Source organism: Pyrgilauda ruficollis, unplaced genomic scaffold, assembly GCF_017590135.1.
Source record: "Pyrgilauda ruficollis isolate IOZ18807 unplaced genomic scaffold, ASM1759013v1 scaffold5, whole genome shotgun sequence".
Taxonomy (NCBI): Eukaryota; Metazoa; Chordata; class Aves; order Passeriformes; family Passeridae; genus Pyrgilauda; species Pyrgilauda ruficollis.
This window is the reverse complement of record NW_024526599.1, coordinates 12,754,987-12,773,956: the sequence shown is the minus strand read 5'-3', so window position 1 is coordinate 12,773,956 and position 18,970 is coordinate 12,754,987. Positions and strand designations below refer to the sequence as shown.

The following is an 18,970-nucleotide window of genomic DNA, read 5'->3' as shown; positions in this document are numbered from 1 at the left end:
CTAAGGTAGCAAGCACTGGTGCTACACACTGTACAAACTTTTAATGGAATAACAATTCAGACCCAAAAGACCTGATGCAGAAGTAAAAGAGAACATATAACATATGGAAAAAGATGGTTGGGAAAGACATGAAAACAGTAGGGAAAGCAGAGGTCTGGATAATTGTGTGATTCAAATTTTATACACTTTGACAGATGACACACTGATAAAGAGTTTTACAAGGGATTCAGGTGAAGATAACTAAGTAGCTTTGAAAATGTTTACACACAGCTCTTCTCAAGTATGAGAAGAGGCATAAGGCTCTTTCCTAGCAGATTTGAGAGGTAGTTGACGGATACATACACTACGAATAAATCTGTTCATTCTTTACAGTGTTGTTCAGTGAATGAGTGAACATGTGTATTATAAGAAGCCAAAAAAAGCATTGAAAGAGAGAGAAAAAAAAAAGAATTTTAAAACCCAGGAGTACAGGGCTTCTACAAATCTACTCAAAAGAGAAAACCACAGCACACAGTTATTTAAAAATATATTTTAATTAGCAAGTGCTAAGCAAACTTGATTACTTTTATTAAGGAAATTATTCTCATATTTTCTGTTCATGTGTTTATGTTAGTGTTAGAAAATTTAACTAAAATGAAGTTTAAAATGTAAACAAATTATATAACTATATAACTACAAAACTTAATTAGATTTCAAATCACACTTACAGAAAATTTGAGACAGCAAAAAGGAGGTAGGCATGCATTTTTAAACAGATGCTGCTAGATTAGGTCACACAGATACAATTGAGGTCAGAATGTGGCCACTGCAGGAACAGACCCTCTCAGTGAAAGAGGTGAATTTCTTCCTGTGTTTTTCATTAATTACTCAGTGCCATTCAGTCACAGTGTTGTCTGCTGTAGATCCTCTCAGTAATCCCTTGTCCATACAAGCCTTTCTCTAGAATATTCTTTCAATATTATACATATGAACAAAAATTCTCCTTGTAGAAACATTGATTTACTTTTCAGCAGAAGAGACAAAAGCTTGTTAGCATCACCATTTATCTCACCTACAGTCTCTAAGATAACAGTAACTATTGGGGGCAAACAGATAAAGGGGCACTTCCACTGCTGATGTAGCAAGGATGATTCAAAACAAAAGGTAATTTTAAAGAAAATACAAAGAATTTTTAAATCCCAAGACCAATTTTAAAATACTTTATGTGAGAGACTGAACATAAATCAAGAGCCTGTGGATGTAGCACAACAGACTTGCAGAGTTGTTTTGGACAGACACTGCTCAAATTCTCCTGTGCTTTCAGCATGTAGAAAGAGAGTTTTATTGACCTTGCTGTTGGTTTTATACACTGTATCTGAAAGCAGTGTTTGCTTTGTTTGTTCACACACAGTATAAAAATATATTAAATAGCACTGTATACAGTAAAGCAAGGATTCAAGATTGCATTTATTTCTAGCAGGAAGTCATTCACATTTGAGTGCCAGTTAGAAAGCATGCCACAGAAATCAAACCAACCGAATTTCTGTATGAGCCTCAAAGCACAATGTTCTGCTGTTTCAAGTCATACAAAACATTCTCTCCACAGCTGTGCAGGCTCAGCCTGCAGATGAAACCATCACAGTCAATATTTACTTGAATGACATCCATATTAAAGTGGTTTTCTTTCATAACAGTCTATTTTATCTCACAAAAAGAAAACTGTATTTGAAAAATATCATTAATATATCCTCTTTATGAATGTGTTGGATCATATATATATATATATATATATTTTACTTATTATTAAATTTATTTCCTGAAAATATTTTGTTCTATTTCCCTTCAGCTAACATTAATTTGGATCTGTGTTTTGGCCCATCTCCCTTACCTAACTGCTTTACACAGAAATGCAGATAGTATTAAATAAGAATAGTAATAGCAGAAATAAATCAGCTAACAGTACTTACCTGAGTAAAGGTTTCTCTAGATTAATTGTAGTTTTGCTTTTGGGAAATGGCTGAAACCAAGGCCATGCTATCACTGAAGTCAAACTCAATACTGTATCTCATTATTTTGTAACTTCTGTTATAAAGGAGAACACGTTCCTTCGTGGTAATCATTTAATTCCAAAGGCTGTGTTACGTTTTGTTACAATAAAAATAACATTGCTTCTTAAACCACCTTGGGTGCACTCGCAATTTATATACGCCTACAAACCTCATGCCACACATGAGGTCCAAGTATCCCCTCTTAGCACAAACACAAGACCAAAAACATCGCTGCTTTTTGTGTCTGGTGCCCCATGTGTGGAGACGAGAATCCCGACTCCATGTTTCAGAAGGCTGGTTTATTATATTATGACATATTAAAATACTATACTAAAAACTATACTAAAAGAATAGAGAGAAAAGATTCATCAGAAGGCTAGAACAGGTAGCTGTGATTGGTCATTAATCAAAAGCAATCCACATGGACCAATCACAGATGCACTTGTTGCATTCCACAGCAGCAGATAGTTATTGTTTACATTTCTCTCCTAAGGCTCCTCAGCTTCCCAGGAGGGAAAAATCCTAGCAAAGGATTTTTCATAAAATATCATGGTGACAGCTGCTAAAGTGTAATTGAGTTTGGCACATTATATATTGAAAAGGAGTAATGAGGACAAGCCAAAAGATTATTTAAAAAAAAATTAGTTGATTTTATATCCACATAGAAGCAAAAGTCACCTTTTTTAATTTTGTTCAGATATAATAGCTGGTTGATGATCAGCAGCTCCTTGAACCTAATCAGCCCTGAACACAAGCCAGTGAATTCTGCTTACAGCAGGTAAGCCTTCAGACCTGGAAACTGTCAGAGTGCTATGGCAATGGGTCAAATGGCTTTAAACTACAGCTAATTGTTTATCATTAAAAGCTTGAATGGCAGGGGCAGAATTAAGAAATTACTTGTTATAAGTTTTATGATTTCTGTAAAACAAGGCTTTTCACCATTTTTTAAATAAACTGTTTGGCTGTAGTAGGTCCCAAAAGACACCCTTCGCAGAAATGCCTCTGTGGCATAAGGCACTTTTGACAAGACATCCATGCTAGCAAGGTAGCACATGAAGATGCTGCAAGTGGATCTCATGTGCTTAGGGGGAGATTGCTCCCACCCTGCAGCCCTGCTGTTGCACAGCCTTCCCACACCACCGCAGCTCAGCTCCTGCACTCCAGCACCACTGGCAATCTCATGGGCAGGTGGCGGCCCTGCACAAGCACGCTGGCTGTAACACACATCCAGACTCAATAAAAAAGCTGCATGGAAAGCAGCATGGCCAGCAGGTTGAGGGAGGAGATTCTGCCCCTCTAGTCTGCTCTGGTGAGACCCCACCTCAGGTACTGCATCCAGCTCTTTGGGACCCCAACACAGAAAGGAGGTGACCTGCTGGAGCGAGGCCACAGCAGGCTGATCAGAAGGACGAAGCACCTCACAAGAGAAAAAGCTGATATAACTGGAGTTGTTCTGCCTGGAAAGGCTTCGAGGTGACCTAATTTCAACTTTCCAGTACCTGAAGGGAACTTACTGGAAAGATGAGGCAAGACTATTTAGACGTACATGTCTAAATAGATGTACAGACTAGGGGAATGGGTTCAAATTGAAAGAGTAGGCTTAGATTTCATATTAGGACAGAATTCATTACTGTGAGGGTGGTGAGGGACTGGAACAGGCTACTCCGGGAAGCTGTGCATGCCTCATTCCTGGAAGTTCAAGACCAGGTTGGATAGGTGTCTGAGCAGTTTGGTGTACTGGATGGTGTCCTCGCCTATGAAAGGGGGGTTGGAACTATGTGATCTTTAAGGTCCCTTCCCACCGAAACCATTCTATGATTCTGCGAAATACAAACTGTATTTGTGGGCGTGGGCCTCGGCCTTTGCTGAGGGTTTAGCTCTTCTTTGCCATGACACGGTTTCCATGACTGCAGAACGCGACGCCGGGCCACGGCCAACGCCGGGCCCGGGCCCGGCCGCGCTCGCAGCGCGGTCATTGCCGGCCCGTGCGCGCCTGCGCCGCCTGCTTGGAGGCGGCGGAGCACAGCGGGGCCGGGCCGGGCGTGATGGCGGCGGGACGCGGCGGGCACTGGCAGGGAGTGACGGTCGCGCTCCTCTTCCTCGGTGTGCTGACGCCGGCGGGCGCCGCCTCAGCTGCCGCTCTGCCTGTAGTCATCAACACCTGGGCGTTTAGGACGGCCGCAGAGACAGGTGTCCCGGCGGGGTCCCGGGCTGCAGCGGGGCGGATGGGGCGGTGCTGTGCCGCGCCGCGCCGCTCGGTGCCTTTCGGGAGCGCCTCCTGCTGAGGGGCTGCCGGGCGGACCTGGGTGGTGGTGCTGCTTAAGGAACAGCGAGCCTCTGAGGCGTGGCTGGGCTGAAGCGTGGCCAGAAGGAGCCGGCTGTGACCCGGCTGCCCAGCGGAGGCCGGGCTCTGCTCTCCGCGCTGCCCCGTCGCGGCTCGGAGCAGCCCCGCTGCCGGCGGGACGTGCCTCGGCCGGCTTGGAAAGGGTTTCCCTTCCTATGGAAGGGCCCAGCGCCGGAGCTTGCCCGTCCGTCTCTGCCGCTGGGAGCCTGCAAGCAAATGGTTTCACTTTCCACGATGGGAAATCACGCTAAAAAACCCGACCAAAACCCACAAAAATTAACCAGGGGAGTTATGAACTGCGGAAAAGCTAGATCAAAGACATGCTTTTGTTAATGTAGTTCGCACTCTTGTGCAGTATTTAAAGGTTTTGTTGTTGGGGTTTTTTTTTTCTATTCCTCTAAAGAATTAGGTAGTTACATTATTTCTTTGAAACTGTTGTTTTGTGATGTGTTGTTGGCAGTCAAAGCAGGCTTTCCCTATGGCAACATACATTAGCTGTGAATAGCAATTTTAAAAGACTTGCAGATTATTTTATTACAGCCGAGTTGTAAATAAGCCCTAAATAAACAACAAAATGCTTACTCGTGAAATGAGTTACCAATAAAGCCTTGCAATGGCCAGAAGTGCACTCATGAAAATTGCAAGGCCCTTGGCTTTGTAGCTTCTGAAAGCCTGTGCTAAGGCTAGTCACGGCAGTAAAGGTAATAGGAATCAGACAACCCTCACACTGAAGTTTGTAATAGAGGCAAGCATGTGTGCAGTTGGATGCATGGTATTAAGTCTTACTGCTTCCCTGGTGCAGGCAACTTCATGTATTAGTTGTGAAGCATCTGTGATGGTTAGGCTTCTTGGCATTTGCTGCCTCCCCTGTGCTGGGTCTGTCAGGTGATGGAGCGCCAGAGGCAGCACAAATTGGGGTAAGCAGGACTGTGATTGTCAGTGGCAGCAAGCTCAGGCACCTTAGAAGATCTTGCCTGAGGTCCATCCTTGTGAAATCTTGTATGTGCAATACCTTCAGGCTCAGTGTATTCAAGTCATGTTGTTTGACACATCTGCAATGCCTTACAAAGCTGCACCATGATCTAGATCCTGAAGAATAGAAGACCAGGGATTGAACAGGAGAATGTGGAGACTTAATTTCTTAAGTATAATTTTCACTTTGCTTTTGTGCTTATGTAGTTGCTGGTGTAGGTTTATACCTTTTTATTCTGCAATTGGACACTTGATATTCTCATACGAAATTTTTGAGGGCAGCTTTTTATTTTGGCCTTTTTATTTTCTTGAGGTGAAAGATTTTTTTTTTTCCCTCTTTCTTCTCCCAGAAGGCTTTAAAGAAGTGGTGATAAAGTAATGATTGGTTCTGGACAGAGAAGGGCATTTGATATAGAGAACTTGTGGTAATTATTAATAAATAATATCTCAGGCAAAAGAAAAGCTCTGTTTCTTAGTCAGAAGTACTAATCAGATACACAGGGAAAAGAATATTTAGAAAAGTGAATAGTGAATTTAGAAAATATAACCAGTTCTTTTGGTTATCTTTATATTTTGACTTCACAGTCTGTGATTTATAGTTTCCTGGTTTTTATCCACTTATGTAGTGCACCTGCATCATGTCTGTCTTCAAGCAGCAGTGGAAACTTTTCCCTAGTGACATTTAATAATTTGTGTTGATTGCAGCTTGGAGAGTATTGGAGTCGGGAGGTTCAGAGCTGGATGCAGTCGAGAGAGGCTGTGGTCAATGTGAGATCGATCAGTGCGATGGGAGCGTGGGATACGGTGGAAGCCCAGATGAAAGTGGAGAAACAACTCTGGATGCAATGATTATGGATGGGTAAGGAAACTGTACAGAGAAGAGAATGATCCCTGCTGTTATAAATGGCTCAGACCCCAAGTGGGAATGCATTATAAGAGTTTTATTGAGAAGAATAAAAAAGTTCACAAGGCAAAAGGTACAGCACTGGGAGCATGGCCGAACACCAGAGGGTCATCCACAAAATGGCAGCTCTGCCTTTTATACCCCAGGTGTTCCATCAGCTTGCTGCATATTTATTTTGATTTTACATAGTCTCGCCCCATGTCACTCTCCTGAGCATCCAGGCAGTTTCATCACTGTGGTCCTCAGGGCTATCACTGGGTGAGTTCTGCTCATTTTAAAGTCATGTCTCAGGTTTGGCCAGCAACAGTCCATCCAATGTAAACTCACAAACACAAGACACAAAACCATCCTCACAAAATCAGCCTTACAGCTAGGCCACTGCAACAACATCAGCCACTCCACAGCACGTATCGCTATATTAATATTGACAACATCATAATATTTAATCAACAGTATAATTAATAATATCAATTCATACAACACCCACTGAAAGTCAACTTCCATTAACTTGTTTCTCACACCTGCCATTTTTAGCACACTTAAGGATTGTTACAGCATCTTGGTGGTTTGAGGCTGACTATGGGACAAGCTAACTTGTGAAACAAAGAAAAATAACATACCTGATCGTTGGAAGAGTAGGAAATGACTCTTCACTTGTAGTGCATTAATCCAGTTCTAGGTATAGCAGTTGAAACAGATGGCTTGTAGCATTGTTAGCTTTCCCTTTACATTCAGTCCATAAATATTTCACTTTTTGGAGTAATTTTCTTCAATCATTTATTTGCTGTTTAAAGCTGTCTTGATTAAAAAGTAATTGCAAATGTGTGGTTCATGTTATGAGTTGATGTAACAAAGTAGTTACTCTATTGAAAATATTGCTGTGAATGGAAGTGCTGTTTCTTGAGCACCATCTCCATGCCTGTGAAAGGAAACTATATGTAGGAAGTGTTTCCCTACTAATTTAATGACATCTGTCTGTGGCATAGATCAATTAAAGCTTTATGGTAAAGGAGCAAGCTTTTTGATTTAGATGAGAACAGATTTTGGCTAGTAAAAAATGTGCAATTATTCTTGGAGTTTTAAGTTTTAAATATTCCTTGTTTCCAGCAACACTATGGAAGTTGGGGCTGTTGCGGATCTCAGGCGTGTGAAAAATGCGATTGGTGTAGCACGAAAGGTCATTGAATACACTAAGCATACATTACTAGTGGGAGAGTCAGGTAATTATTCCTTTAACTGTTTCCAACAGGTAATTATTCCTTTAACTGTTTCCAAGTCAAGCCCTCATTTTAAAACACTTCATAATAAAATTGCCATGTTTTCATCGTGGTAATATAGGTGGAATAATTCCTTGGCAATCAAATCATTCTACTCAAATAGTTCAAAAGTGTTTATTCTTTCATTCTGTGTCCATGAAATAGGTTTATTTTTAGACAGAAAAAATAGTTGTGTGGTTTTTTTCCATCAGTTTAACTGCAAATATTGACTTGTAATCCCAAGGCTAATATCACTGATAACCAAGTTACCAAAGATGATTTATTAAAAGACACTATAGAAACAGTTAGATGTAAATGTTGCATTTAAAACCATTAAGTAACTTTTTCTGAGGAATGGCAGAATTAATAGGCACTGGAGTTAAATTCTAATATTTTGGGGTATATTGATTGTGATGAGTGTATTTCATAGTTTAAAAGTATTAGTGAGAACTCATTAGAGGCTGTACTCCCAGGCACAACAAAAAGAGCAATAGCAAATTGGAGGGTTAGCTGAGCTTTTTAAATACAGGCTGCTGTTGGCAGAGTAGTACCAGTTTCAAAAACAGCTGTTCATTCCCCAGAGGAGTGAGTGGTGAATAGTTTCTTGGCTTTTAAGAAGCCTGCTCTGAACCTCTACCTGCTCAGAAAGAAATATGCAAACAAGTGTGAAAAATGACATCTGAGCATTAATGGTGATTCAAGTGCTTTGAAATTGATAAGAAAAGATTAAATATTCTTGAAATAATTAGCTTGTGCAGGGTAAGTGCACGAGCAACTTTTGATGGAGTAAAATGAAACAATTTTGGGAAGTGAGGATACAGTTTAACTGAAGGTCTGAACAGAGTAACCTGTAAATTCTATTTAATTTAAGGCAATTGACCATGATGATGAGTGGCTTTCCTAAGAGAAATTTCACATGTAGTGCAGAAAAAGAAACTGGTCAGGTGTTAAATAGTGGAGGGAGCAATACTCCTAGTACTCATTTTCCCCTCATTGCTAGTTACTGTAGTGTTTTTAACTTTTAATCAGGAGAATGAACAGAAAGGATAAGGAAAATGAAGAAACAGAAGGATAAAAATGCTGATTTTAGATACATCTTCCAACCTAAGAAGATAGCTCTTTGCCTGATGGAGGCATGTGGACAAGTTTATTATGCTGAATACTTACTGTCAGTGATAGCTTGCTCAGAAGAAAACATCCAGCAGTAGTGGCAAAAGAAAGATGTGAAAGCTAAAGATTCATCTGAGTAAAAATTGTAGATGGTGTTTAATGGTAATGAATTAATGAAAGCAGTGGAGAAATTGAGAAAGACTATTTCTTTTGAAGAAATGTATTTTTTGTGGAAATCAGAACTTGGATAAGAGAATCTCTGGTTGTCTTCACGAGATGAAAAAAAAGAAAATCCATATGAACCTTTAAACTGGCATATGGGAGAACAAAATAGAAATACTTGTATTTCTAAATAGAAATACTTGTATTACAGAAAAAAAGCTAGAATAGTAAAATCTTTTCATATAAATTCATGTAATCTCTGCAGGCATTTTTAAAAAATTCTGCCTGCCTGTTCCATAAGTGGGAAAATATTTATCTAATTGAATCTGTCAGTTTTCTTTTCCACTGAGTGCTGATACTTGTGTCAGTTTTTAAGAAAAATATAGAAAAGCAGTCCAGAAATAATTGAAGGCTTCTCTTAATTCTTGGACTGGATAAGTTTGTTCAGTTGTGCATTATAGTGATATTATTATCAAGGATTGATAATATAAATTCAAGCATCTGAACCTAGCAACAGTATCTGTTACTGGGTAATATCAAAGATATCTACACCTAAAAGATGACAGAAGAGTTGATCTTTTTTCCATTTTTATTCAAGATGCAAAATTAGGAACTCTGCTTCCTGGAATAGAAACAATGTTTCAAAAACTATGAAAGAATTCTTGACAAACATGCACAAGCACAATTTTATCTTAAAAAAATAAAAAAAAAAAAAAAACAAACAAACCAAACCCCCCCCCCCCAAAAAAATTCTGCCTGCCTGTTCCATAAGTGGGAAAATATTTATCTAATTGAATCTGTCAGTTTTCTTTTCCACTGAGTGCTGATACTTGTGTCAGTTTTTAAGAAAAATATAGAAAAGCAGTCCAGAAATAATTGAAGGCTTCTCTTAATTCTTGGACTGGATAAGTTTGTTCAGTTGTGCATTATAGTGATATTATTATCAAGGATTGATAATATAAATTCAAGCATCTGAACCTAGCAACAGTATCTGTTACTGGGTAATATCAAAGATATCTACACCTAAAAGATGACAGAAGAGTTGATCTTTTTTCTTTTCCCTTTGCCTAATGATAAGTCATTCTTAGAAGTGTAGCATTCTTTCATTGATAGTTTTGGTATTTCTTTTGCTCTCTTGCCACATACTATATTAATTTTCAAAACAAGGAAGCAGTCATTTCTAAAGCTGCAAGGACAAAGTGTAATGTGATTTAAACTGGTGGATTGCTTTCTTCAGGTATCAGTTTTAATGGCAAATGTAGTGTTATGTTCTTTATATTTGATAAAAGTTTGCTTTTTATGGAAAATACAGTTATATTTGTAGGACTTATTTATTTCTGTGATGCACACAGCCTAGGCCGTTCTTGCTTCACCCTCTTAATTGTGTCCAGTTGATTAACAGAGTTGAATTTGTTTCTCTTTCATTGGGAAAACTTTTATGTCACTGCCTGTGAAGTCAGAGTTGGCTACTGCAGTTGTACATCACTCTAATGGCTGATACTGGTCCCTGAAGATGTATTGCTCGTCTCCAAAAAGGATGTCAAATTTCTTGATTTCTAAAAAAACCAAAACATGAATACATTATCATAAAACACATAAAACTGTGAATAAATTAATGTTTCTTTTTTATTTTGTTCTTGCTTTTCAAGCCTCCCTGTTTGCTGTCAGAATGGGGTTTCCATATGAAGATTTAACTACCCAGAAATCCCTTTCACTGTATTCAGAGTGGCTTAATCAAAGCTGTCAGCCAAACTACTGGAAGGTACAGTGCAGTGATGGCAGTGAAGGGGGGATTTAGAAAGTCAGTAGTGTCTCTTTCTTTCAGCTTATATTGAAGTTATGCGTTAAATGTGAACAAAATAAGTTTTGCTTATTAGACAGAAAAAACTTGGTATTACTAAGCAATTGCTAGACTTGGGAGTGTATGTGTCTAGTTATTATTTCTTAGATCCTGCTGCTTTTGACCTTGCTGCAGTAGTGTTTTGGTGTGGGAGTTATTCTTTAGTTCTTAACTGGGACAGGACTTACCAAGATAAACAAAGCAGTGCATGTATTTTTTGATGCATGTATAAATTTCTGAAAGAAAATCTTACAGTAGTAATTAAGATATTTAAATAGTTAGTTGAGAGGCTTTATGCAGACCTATGAGTACATCAGGTTAGTGCAGATGTCCATTAAACTTGCCTGTTGTGGTGAGCTTGGCTTGTTGTTTGAATGGGGCTGTTTTTTGCTTTGGGTGTTACAGAATTCTATATGTTTGTATACTGGTTTGGGGTCTTTTTTGACCAGTCGGTTGAGCAAAAGAGTCCTTAATTTGAAGAACGTAACTTTTCCAGGAAAATAATTTTACCATGTAATAAGAAATTAGTCTTTATTAATTAAGCAAAACAATTTTGGGATCTCAGTACACCTCTGTGGTCTAAGTACTGGGCATCTAATGCCTTTATGGTAGATTATAGGTATTGATTGGAGTATTTTTTAATTTATCTGTATTGAATATGTTATATTATTCATGCAAATCACAAACTAATTACAGAATGTGGTGCCAGACTCTTCAAAATCCTGTGGACCGTATAAACGGCGTGAAGAAGTAACTCATAAAGAAGAACAGACCAGCTCACAAAGAAGTGTTCATAACCATGATACTATTGGTAAAAACTTTTGGTAACTCTGATGCTGATCTTTTTTTTTCTCATTCCTCTAATGATTAAATCATACTTATTTAAAGAAGAGTATTTAATATAGGAATTATTTCCTGTTTGTAGTGGTTTCAAGATTCTGTTACTTATGTGTTAGGATGGAGTGCCTAAAAGTAGGATTTGTTTTTTTCAAGTTCACTGGCTGCACAGACACTTGGCTTCATTTTTGCCATTAACTCTTGTTCATTGCCTTGCTGCTTTTCCCATAGATAGCTTGGCATAATTGCTTGGGCAGCCGTGGATGCTTAGGAAACTGACTAAGTTTGAAATAATTATGTTTGTCTTGATTATGGTGCGCTGTCAGACCAACTTAAAAGGCCTTGCAGTGGTAGAAGAAATGAGTATACCATTAGTCCTGTTGCCATCTAAAAGCAGCGTTTTTCACACTCCTTAGGCTTATAAAATAAAGTTTGCTTTCATTTTTCTTCTATCCTGGCTTTTTTTTGAATCAGTAAATTTCTACAGAAACTAACATTAAAACATTGACAGTAGCAGTAGTAGTCCCAAAAACTTCTGAGAGTTTACTGATTGAGGATCATTAATTGCTAAGACTATAAGTTGATTAATGAACAGATCAGACAAAGGACTAGAGCAGTTACAGATTCACATCTTTCATATCTTTATACTTTGTAGTCTTGAAACTTGCACTTTTTGGTTTAGTTAGGATTTTTCTAAGTTTAGCAATAAGTTTTCATCTGATGGTATTTATAAGACCAAGAATTAACAAGTTGTTTCAAGTGTTAAGTCTTTCTTCTTTGTTTCTAGTTCATCCTACTAATAATCAATTAATGGTCTACAGAAGTCAAGCAACCTACCAAATTCTGAAGTTGATAGCTAGCTTACTTACTGGGGTAATTCAGTAAGTGCTGGAAAACTTAGAAATTGTGGAGTGTCAGGAGAGAGGAATTTGCTAAATACAATTTATGAAATGATTTATCATTAAGTAGTCCTAAGCTGTTTTGTAGTAAATGATGGTATTTTGTATTAGTATTTCAAGTTCTCCCACCCCATTGTTTTACGTAGGAAATAATTCTCTTAGTAGCACATTTTGAGAAGTCTTCATTCAGCATGCATTTAGGACATTGGTAGGAGCTGATGCCTTTCCAGTCTCATTGCAGAAGCCATTGGGTCTGTGCCTCTATGTTTTTAGCTCCTTCTGGTCAGGAAGTTTTTCTGTGAGAAGAAGATACTGCTTAGTGAGGTCAGAGAAACAGAACTGATCTCATCAAATTCTGCTTCTTTGCTGTCAGTTTGTACTGGAGTTTTATGCTAGCAGCAATTCATGTCCTCTCCTGCTCTTTTGAGGTAAAGTTTTGCTCTGTGGAGAAGCAACTGTTCCCAAAACTGATTCCAAGTGACGGTCTAAACTTCTTTAGTATTAGGCAGTGGCTTTCTCACCAGCACAAAATTATCAAGGGGTAGGCTCATCCATACATTTGGTTGTCCACCATGTAATTCTAGTTACTTTGGTAGGCAATGTATCATCTTCTGCCAAATTTAAGCTCATGCATCTGACTTTTTTTTTAAATTTCCTTCAAGTACCATTTATAATTTTTAAACTTTGTTGCTCTGATGGTATTGGAGCTCGATGTGGTGACACCAGGTACTTGTTCTCTACTGGTTAACAGAGGTGTGTATCAGGAGGCAGTGGCTGCTTGGGCAGCATAACATATAGCTCTGAACAGTGTGCACACACTGTTTAACATTCCTTTTTGAGCTCTTGTACTAGATTGTAAAAATTTTCAAATATCTTTTAAAAAGAACGTGTTTTCTGAAAGATTACAACTCTTGTATTTCAGGATATCACTCATTTGAATAGTCTGGGCATTGTGGTTCTGTTTGATAAGGGTATTGCCAACTAAATAAATATGCTAATAGTATTCCTTAATATGTTTTGTCCCTGTTGAAAATCTTAGGTATGGTTGTAATTGGTGTGAGTGGAGCCGTTGCTTCTGGGACATCTACTAATGGTGCAATCCACAAACTTCCAGGGTTAGTATCTCTGATTTTACAAAAAACCTTTTTTACCCACCTTGTTTCCTATGTTAAACTTGTCATTGAGGCTTAAAACATTAACCTGTAGATCATAAAATGGCTTTGCTTTTTTTTTGTGCACTTGCCATAAATCCTAATGTTGAGAAACCGATGCAGTCGCAAGAGTATGTGTTGCATTTGAGGGAATGTTTGTTTTTCAGCTTGCTTAATTCACCATATAGAGACACAAACAACTGGCACAGTTGTGAGACAACTTGTAAGGCAAGGCACCAGGGACAAATAAGCATTTTGGAGAGGCACACAGTCTCCTAAGAAATGTACATAAAATCAGAGCCTCAGGCTTGTGTTTTGTCTTTGAGATACTTTTTCTACACAGTTAGGATTATTGTCTGTCAACCAAGTCAGACAATTTCTGGATTTAGCAAGAAGTTATTGAACAAATTAATGTCCCCAGCTGCTTACTGTTGCCCACAGGCTAAAGCTCACTGACTTAACTATAGTCAGTATAAAAACAGAAACTTATGCATTGGCAGTGGATTAAGCCTCAGGTCAGTCAGGTTATCACAGATCATTTTTACAGGTAGTTTTAAGACAAGACTTTTGACTGCAGTGGATTGACCTCTTTACCTGTTCTGTTCTCCTGTGGGTTTAATGCTAAGTCAGCTGGAGGCAGTAAGACTGACAAAGTTTGGTTTTTATTTTCCATTGTTCACTACAGCCGTGTGGGAGATTCTCCAATAGCTGGAGCGGGATCCTATGCGGATAGTACAGCCGGAGGAGCTGCAGCCACTGGGGATGGTGACATCATGATGCGCTTCTTACCCAGGTTTGTCCTTAGGGCACACTTCGCTAGATTTCTGCAGCAAAATGTGGACTCAGCAAATGAAGAAATAGATTAAAAATATGGTCTGACTTAGTGGCTGCTGAAGTGGGAGTAAAGGAAGGAGTGGAAGGGGAAAGAATAATAGCAGAACCAAGTTACCCTTATGATCTGTCTTAAAAGAAGAGACTTAAATATCCTGATGACAGATCCCTTAATACTGCCAAGCTGTGAGCAAACAGGCAGCAGGTAATGAGTAAATTTCCAACCTGTATGCTTTTTAGCAGAACCAATTAGCTTTCTTCTCCAAAGCACTTTGTTGTGTGGGAAAGTACCATAAATTGTAGAAAGGATGAGCTGTGGGTCTCAGCTCACTCAGGAGGTATCACTGCAGCAATCCTTTGTAATTGTATCTAATTTGAAACTGAAAGAGGTGTTTTAGTGTTGTCACAGTGGTTGCATAAACTGTGTAAGAAATGGCTCTCTTCTTGAGCATCCTCGTGGGTTGGTCTCTGCAGGAATCAATTATTGAAGTCCATGCTGAACATAATGGGCAGTGATGCTTGAAGGATAATACAGAAGTGGCCTTCATATTGCTCCGGCAACTTATCTGAAACTCTGGCAGCCAAGAAAGCCTGCTAGCTGTTGCATATTTATAGATGTTGTCAATGAATTCAAGCTGTTCTGAGTCAGTCTTTCAAATACAAGGCAGTTGACAACTTCATGAATTATCTGTCTTGTCATACAAGATACCAAGATGAGTAGTGAGTTAATCTCCACTATAAGGCTAGTCAGTAAAAGCTTAGATTGCACTTAAGCAGCCTGAAGTGTTTGTTTGTAATGCTTAGAACATTTAATGTTGGCAGCAGTGGGCTAATCACCAGACTAGGTGGTTAATTACTGGTTCCTTATAGATAAAGATTTTTACTAATTCAATGATATTTAGATATTACCACATGAAAACAAAGACAAGAATTAACCTTCTAAAAGTGTAGAAAGCGTCAAATAAAGGGCAAAATTGTTAATATTTTCCATATGCTTTCATTGAGGTGGTAACTTCTTGTTGAGTTTTTGATTAATCAAGAGTGTAATACAGCTTTATATTCAGGTAGTTATCTTTAGATAACTTGAACCTATTTGATTGCTAGAATAAATCAAAGATAATAGGGAGTCTCAAAATGCAAGAGTTTTTCTCTTCTGTGGTACTTTGATAACATCTGTAATTAATGCAATTGGTAGATGTCTTAGTGTAAAGAGTTTGTCTTGGTTTATGCATCTTTCATCAAAGTGATAAAATGTTGTTTGCCTGTAAGTTATGTCATGAGTTATCATTTAATCTTCAGGTTCTGAAAGAAAATGGCAGCATAGGTAATTTTTTACCTCAGGATATTTTGGAAATGCAACTGGTTCATCTCAAGCAATTTCTTTCAATATAAAGGAAATTAATTTTGATTACTCTTAGAATAAGGGGTTTTTTTAAATCACTTTGCAAAAAGTTTGAAAGTGGCTCAATGTCCTGATCAAAACATGGTGCCTTCATATTCATAAAATAAAGAAAATCTGTCAATTTTTATGTTTTCAGAAACTTAAATTTTTTTCGGAAATATTTTTTTTTAGTGCTTACTGAACTCAGTAATTTATCAGTAATGTAATATTGAGTTTTCCTCAAAAAATTATTTTGACATTAGCCTTTCTGAAAACTAGCAATTACTTCTAATGTTAAACCCAATCATGTGATGAAAAGTAGAAGCGACTAAGTCTTCTAAGCCACTGCTCCTTGCAGTTCTTCAACTGATCTTTTGCTTAGCCTCTTCTACTGCAAATGATCAGAGTTCTGTCTTGGTTTGGCCTGCCATAGAATGATACATGTTACGGATGTCATCTTATAGTCTCTTTTAGTCTTGTTTTTAATTGCTTTTTGTGTATAATTTGAGTAATAATTGCCAATATGAAGTTGGCCTAAAAAAATATCATGTGTTTCCATTATTCAGTGAAACCAGGGTCTTTTCTGTGGTATTTTAAATTACATAACCTAAATATGGCTAATTTTCTGAGTATGGGGTTGGTTTTTTTTAGTTACCAAGCTGTGGAATATATGAGGATGGGAACAGACCCAACAGTAGCCTGTCAGAAAGTTATTTCCAGAATCCGGAAGTATGCTCCAAAGTTCTTTGGTGCTATCATTTGTGCCAATACAACTGGAAGTTATGGTATGTATTTTGTTTTGCAGACAAAGGTGCTTGACCCTAACTAAGTCACAGATGTAGACAACTGAACATAGATTTTAAAGAACTCTTTAATTATTCTTTAAAGACTGCAGCAGTACTGGCCATTCACAGTATGGAATGCTGGTTAGCAGGGCAGCTGTGTCCTAGTGCAGACTGGAGATAATTTAATTTTGTGTTTTGATGTCTTAGACTTTCACAAATTTTGTGAAAGTCTTAGCAAAACCCAGAAATATTTAACCTTCATTTGTTTTCCTGGACTGTATATGATTAATCTGAAGATTTTAAAAAAAGACTGCTTTGCCTTCCCTAGATATGGCATAGAGGAAGGAGAGTATGAATGTTAAGCATAGCTTCAAAGTGATCTAAGAGTAGTCATTGTGCCAGGCATCTCATTAGTGAACTCTTAGATCAGTAGGAAGTACAATTTGCTAATCAGTGTGGATTATATAGTTAGACTGCTTTGCTTATTTTTTGATCTCTTACTTCCTGTAGTTCTGTGTTTAAGAGATTAGTGTTGAAGGAACTCATTAAATTAATCAGGATTGAAAGAGAGAGAGATTTTCCTGACTTGTGTTACTGTTTTGAATTGTACTATAAGAGCATTAATTGCTCTACAACAGTCAGTAGTACTGTATTTTAACTTAAAAATGAAATACTTTCAAGATGTCTTGGGTTAAACAGATTGTAAAAGAATAATTATACCACTGTAGTAGAATTAGTAACTGGATCTTTGGATGATAAAATACAATGACAGAGAGACTAATCCCAAATGTAGTAAATTAGAATATTTTTTTTTATTTTTTCCTAGGTGCTGCATGTAATAAAATTCCAGGATTCACTCAGTTTCACTTCATGGTTTCAAACCCTTTGCTAAGTCGACCAACTGAGCAAGTAGTAGACTGCATTTAATTTCTTTTATCCTGTTAGCATCTCAACTTAAAAGAGGACAGTGCTAAGTTCCACCAGCTATTACTTCTTGAAATGGTTGTTTCTAGCATTTAATGGCTATTGTGGCCTGCTTGTTTTCCTAAGAAGTGAGTACCCAGAAGTGATGAATACTAACCATTGAACAGGCCCTTTGTCTTGCCATTTAAATATATATTTGTCAGACATTTGGAATAACAGGCTGGAAGTGGAGCTATGACTCTACACATAAAACTTATATTGAGAATATTTAATTGTCTTTCTAAGATTTAGTCCAGGTTTTCTTTTATCTTGAAAAGGAAATTGCATGAAAATGCTGACACGCAAGGAAAGAGGCTTGAGGAGTAGTGGAGACTATTTCAAAGCTTTAATGAAGAGATAAGAAGTCCTTATGGACCATTCTAAGTTGTTCCACAACAGCTGAGAAAGCATCCCTGGTAGTACAAACCTTCAAGGAATTTTGGTTGACTGACTGGATGTGAAGACAATTGGAAATCATCCTGTTACCTGTTTTTTGTAGTGGAAGTTAAGTTAGGAACCATAATGACAGTGATTTCTTTGTCAGTAATATGCTGTGCACTCACCCTGTCCTACAGCACATGAACCTCTACCAAGGAGCAGTTGAATGCCTAGAGTGTGACAGTTACCTGTAGCTTTGGGTTTTGTCACTTTCTGTGTCTAGATACACCAGGATTCATTTGTAATAGGACTTTAGCATCATGAGGATTATTCCACAGGTATTTGAAGATCTCTTTGATCATTGTCTTCAATTAAATTGGTGGCTTGCTGATTGAATCTCTACTAAACTTGAGCTAGAGAATGGCAAAAGAGGAGACAAGTAAGAAGAGTGTGTCTTGTCACTTTAATTATTCTGTCTACTTAAAATCATTGGGTAATAAAATCACACATTAATGTATTAATAAAATCGTTTAGATGCTTGTGTACTGTGTCTTAAATTAATTGTTGCTTTATGTTTCAAGGTGGTATCTTTAAAAGCTGGAAATAAACCATTCAAACTAGAATGGCTGTTTAATGGCTTGTTATTGAACTTCATCAACAAAGTGATTTACTTCTGTCACTGGATCCTCAGAGCATGTTGTAGCAGTATTCACTGCAGGCCACAGAAAGCTTTTGTCAGAGAAGTTCCTACTGAGTACATCTTTAATGGATTAAGTTTTCTACCTGTGTTACCTACAATGTTTCTTCCATGGCCACTCCATCTTCACATAACTCAGGCAGTCAAGTGCAAATAGATTAATAAAATCCTAGTGATTGCTACTTTGAAGATTGCATCATGGGTTATGAACATAGAAGGTTCAGTACTGGGAGCAGAGCAGTAATGTCTCAAATTGCTGCAGCTGAATCCTGCAGGATTCATTTCTTAAAGAGGTTTGGGAACATCCATAGATTGCTTTCTAGAGTGCTTATGTCATTTTGTACTAGCTAGTCTATGCCAGTAAAGGTTATGAGTACCCTGTAACAGTGCATCTTGAAGTCACTGTTGCAGTGCTAGCTTCCTACATAGTCAG

At 38.0% G+C, this 18,970-nt stretch overlaps 1 protein-coding gene across 1 annotated transcript; it reads left to right on the top strand.

Annotated features, from left to right (window-relative positions):
- The first annotated feature begins 4,048 nt into the window (after positions 1-4,048).
- Positions 4,049-18,456, top strand: AGA (aspartylglucosaminidase). Its single transcript, XM_041480161.1, has 9 exons — positions 4,049-4,217; positions 6,049-6,202; positions 7,355-7,467; positions 10,425-10,537; positions 11,312-11,426; positions 13,391-13,466; positions 14,188-14,295; positions 16,366-16,499; positions 17,326-18,456. The coding sequence occupies exons 1-9, from the start codon at positions 4,073-4,075 to the stop codon at positions 17,424-17,426; spliced, it is 1,059 nt and encodes a 352-aa protein (XP_041336095.1). The 5' UTR covers positions 4,049-4,072; the 3' UTR covers positions 17,427-18,456.
- Positions 18,457-18,970: the final 514 nt, after the last annotated feature.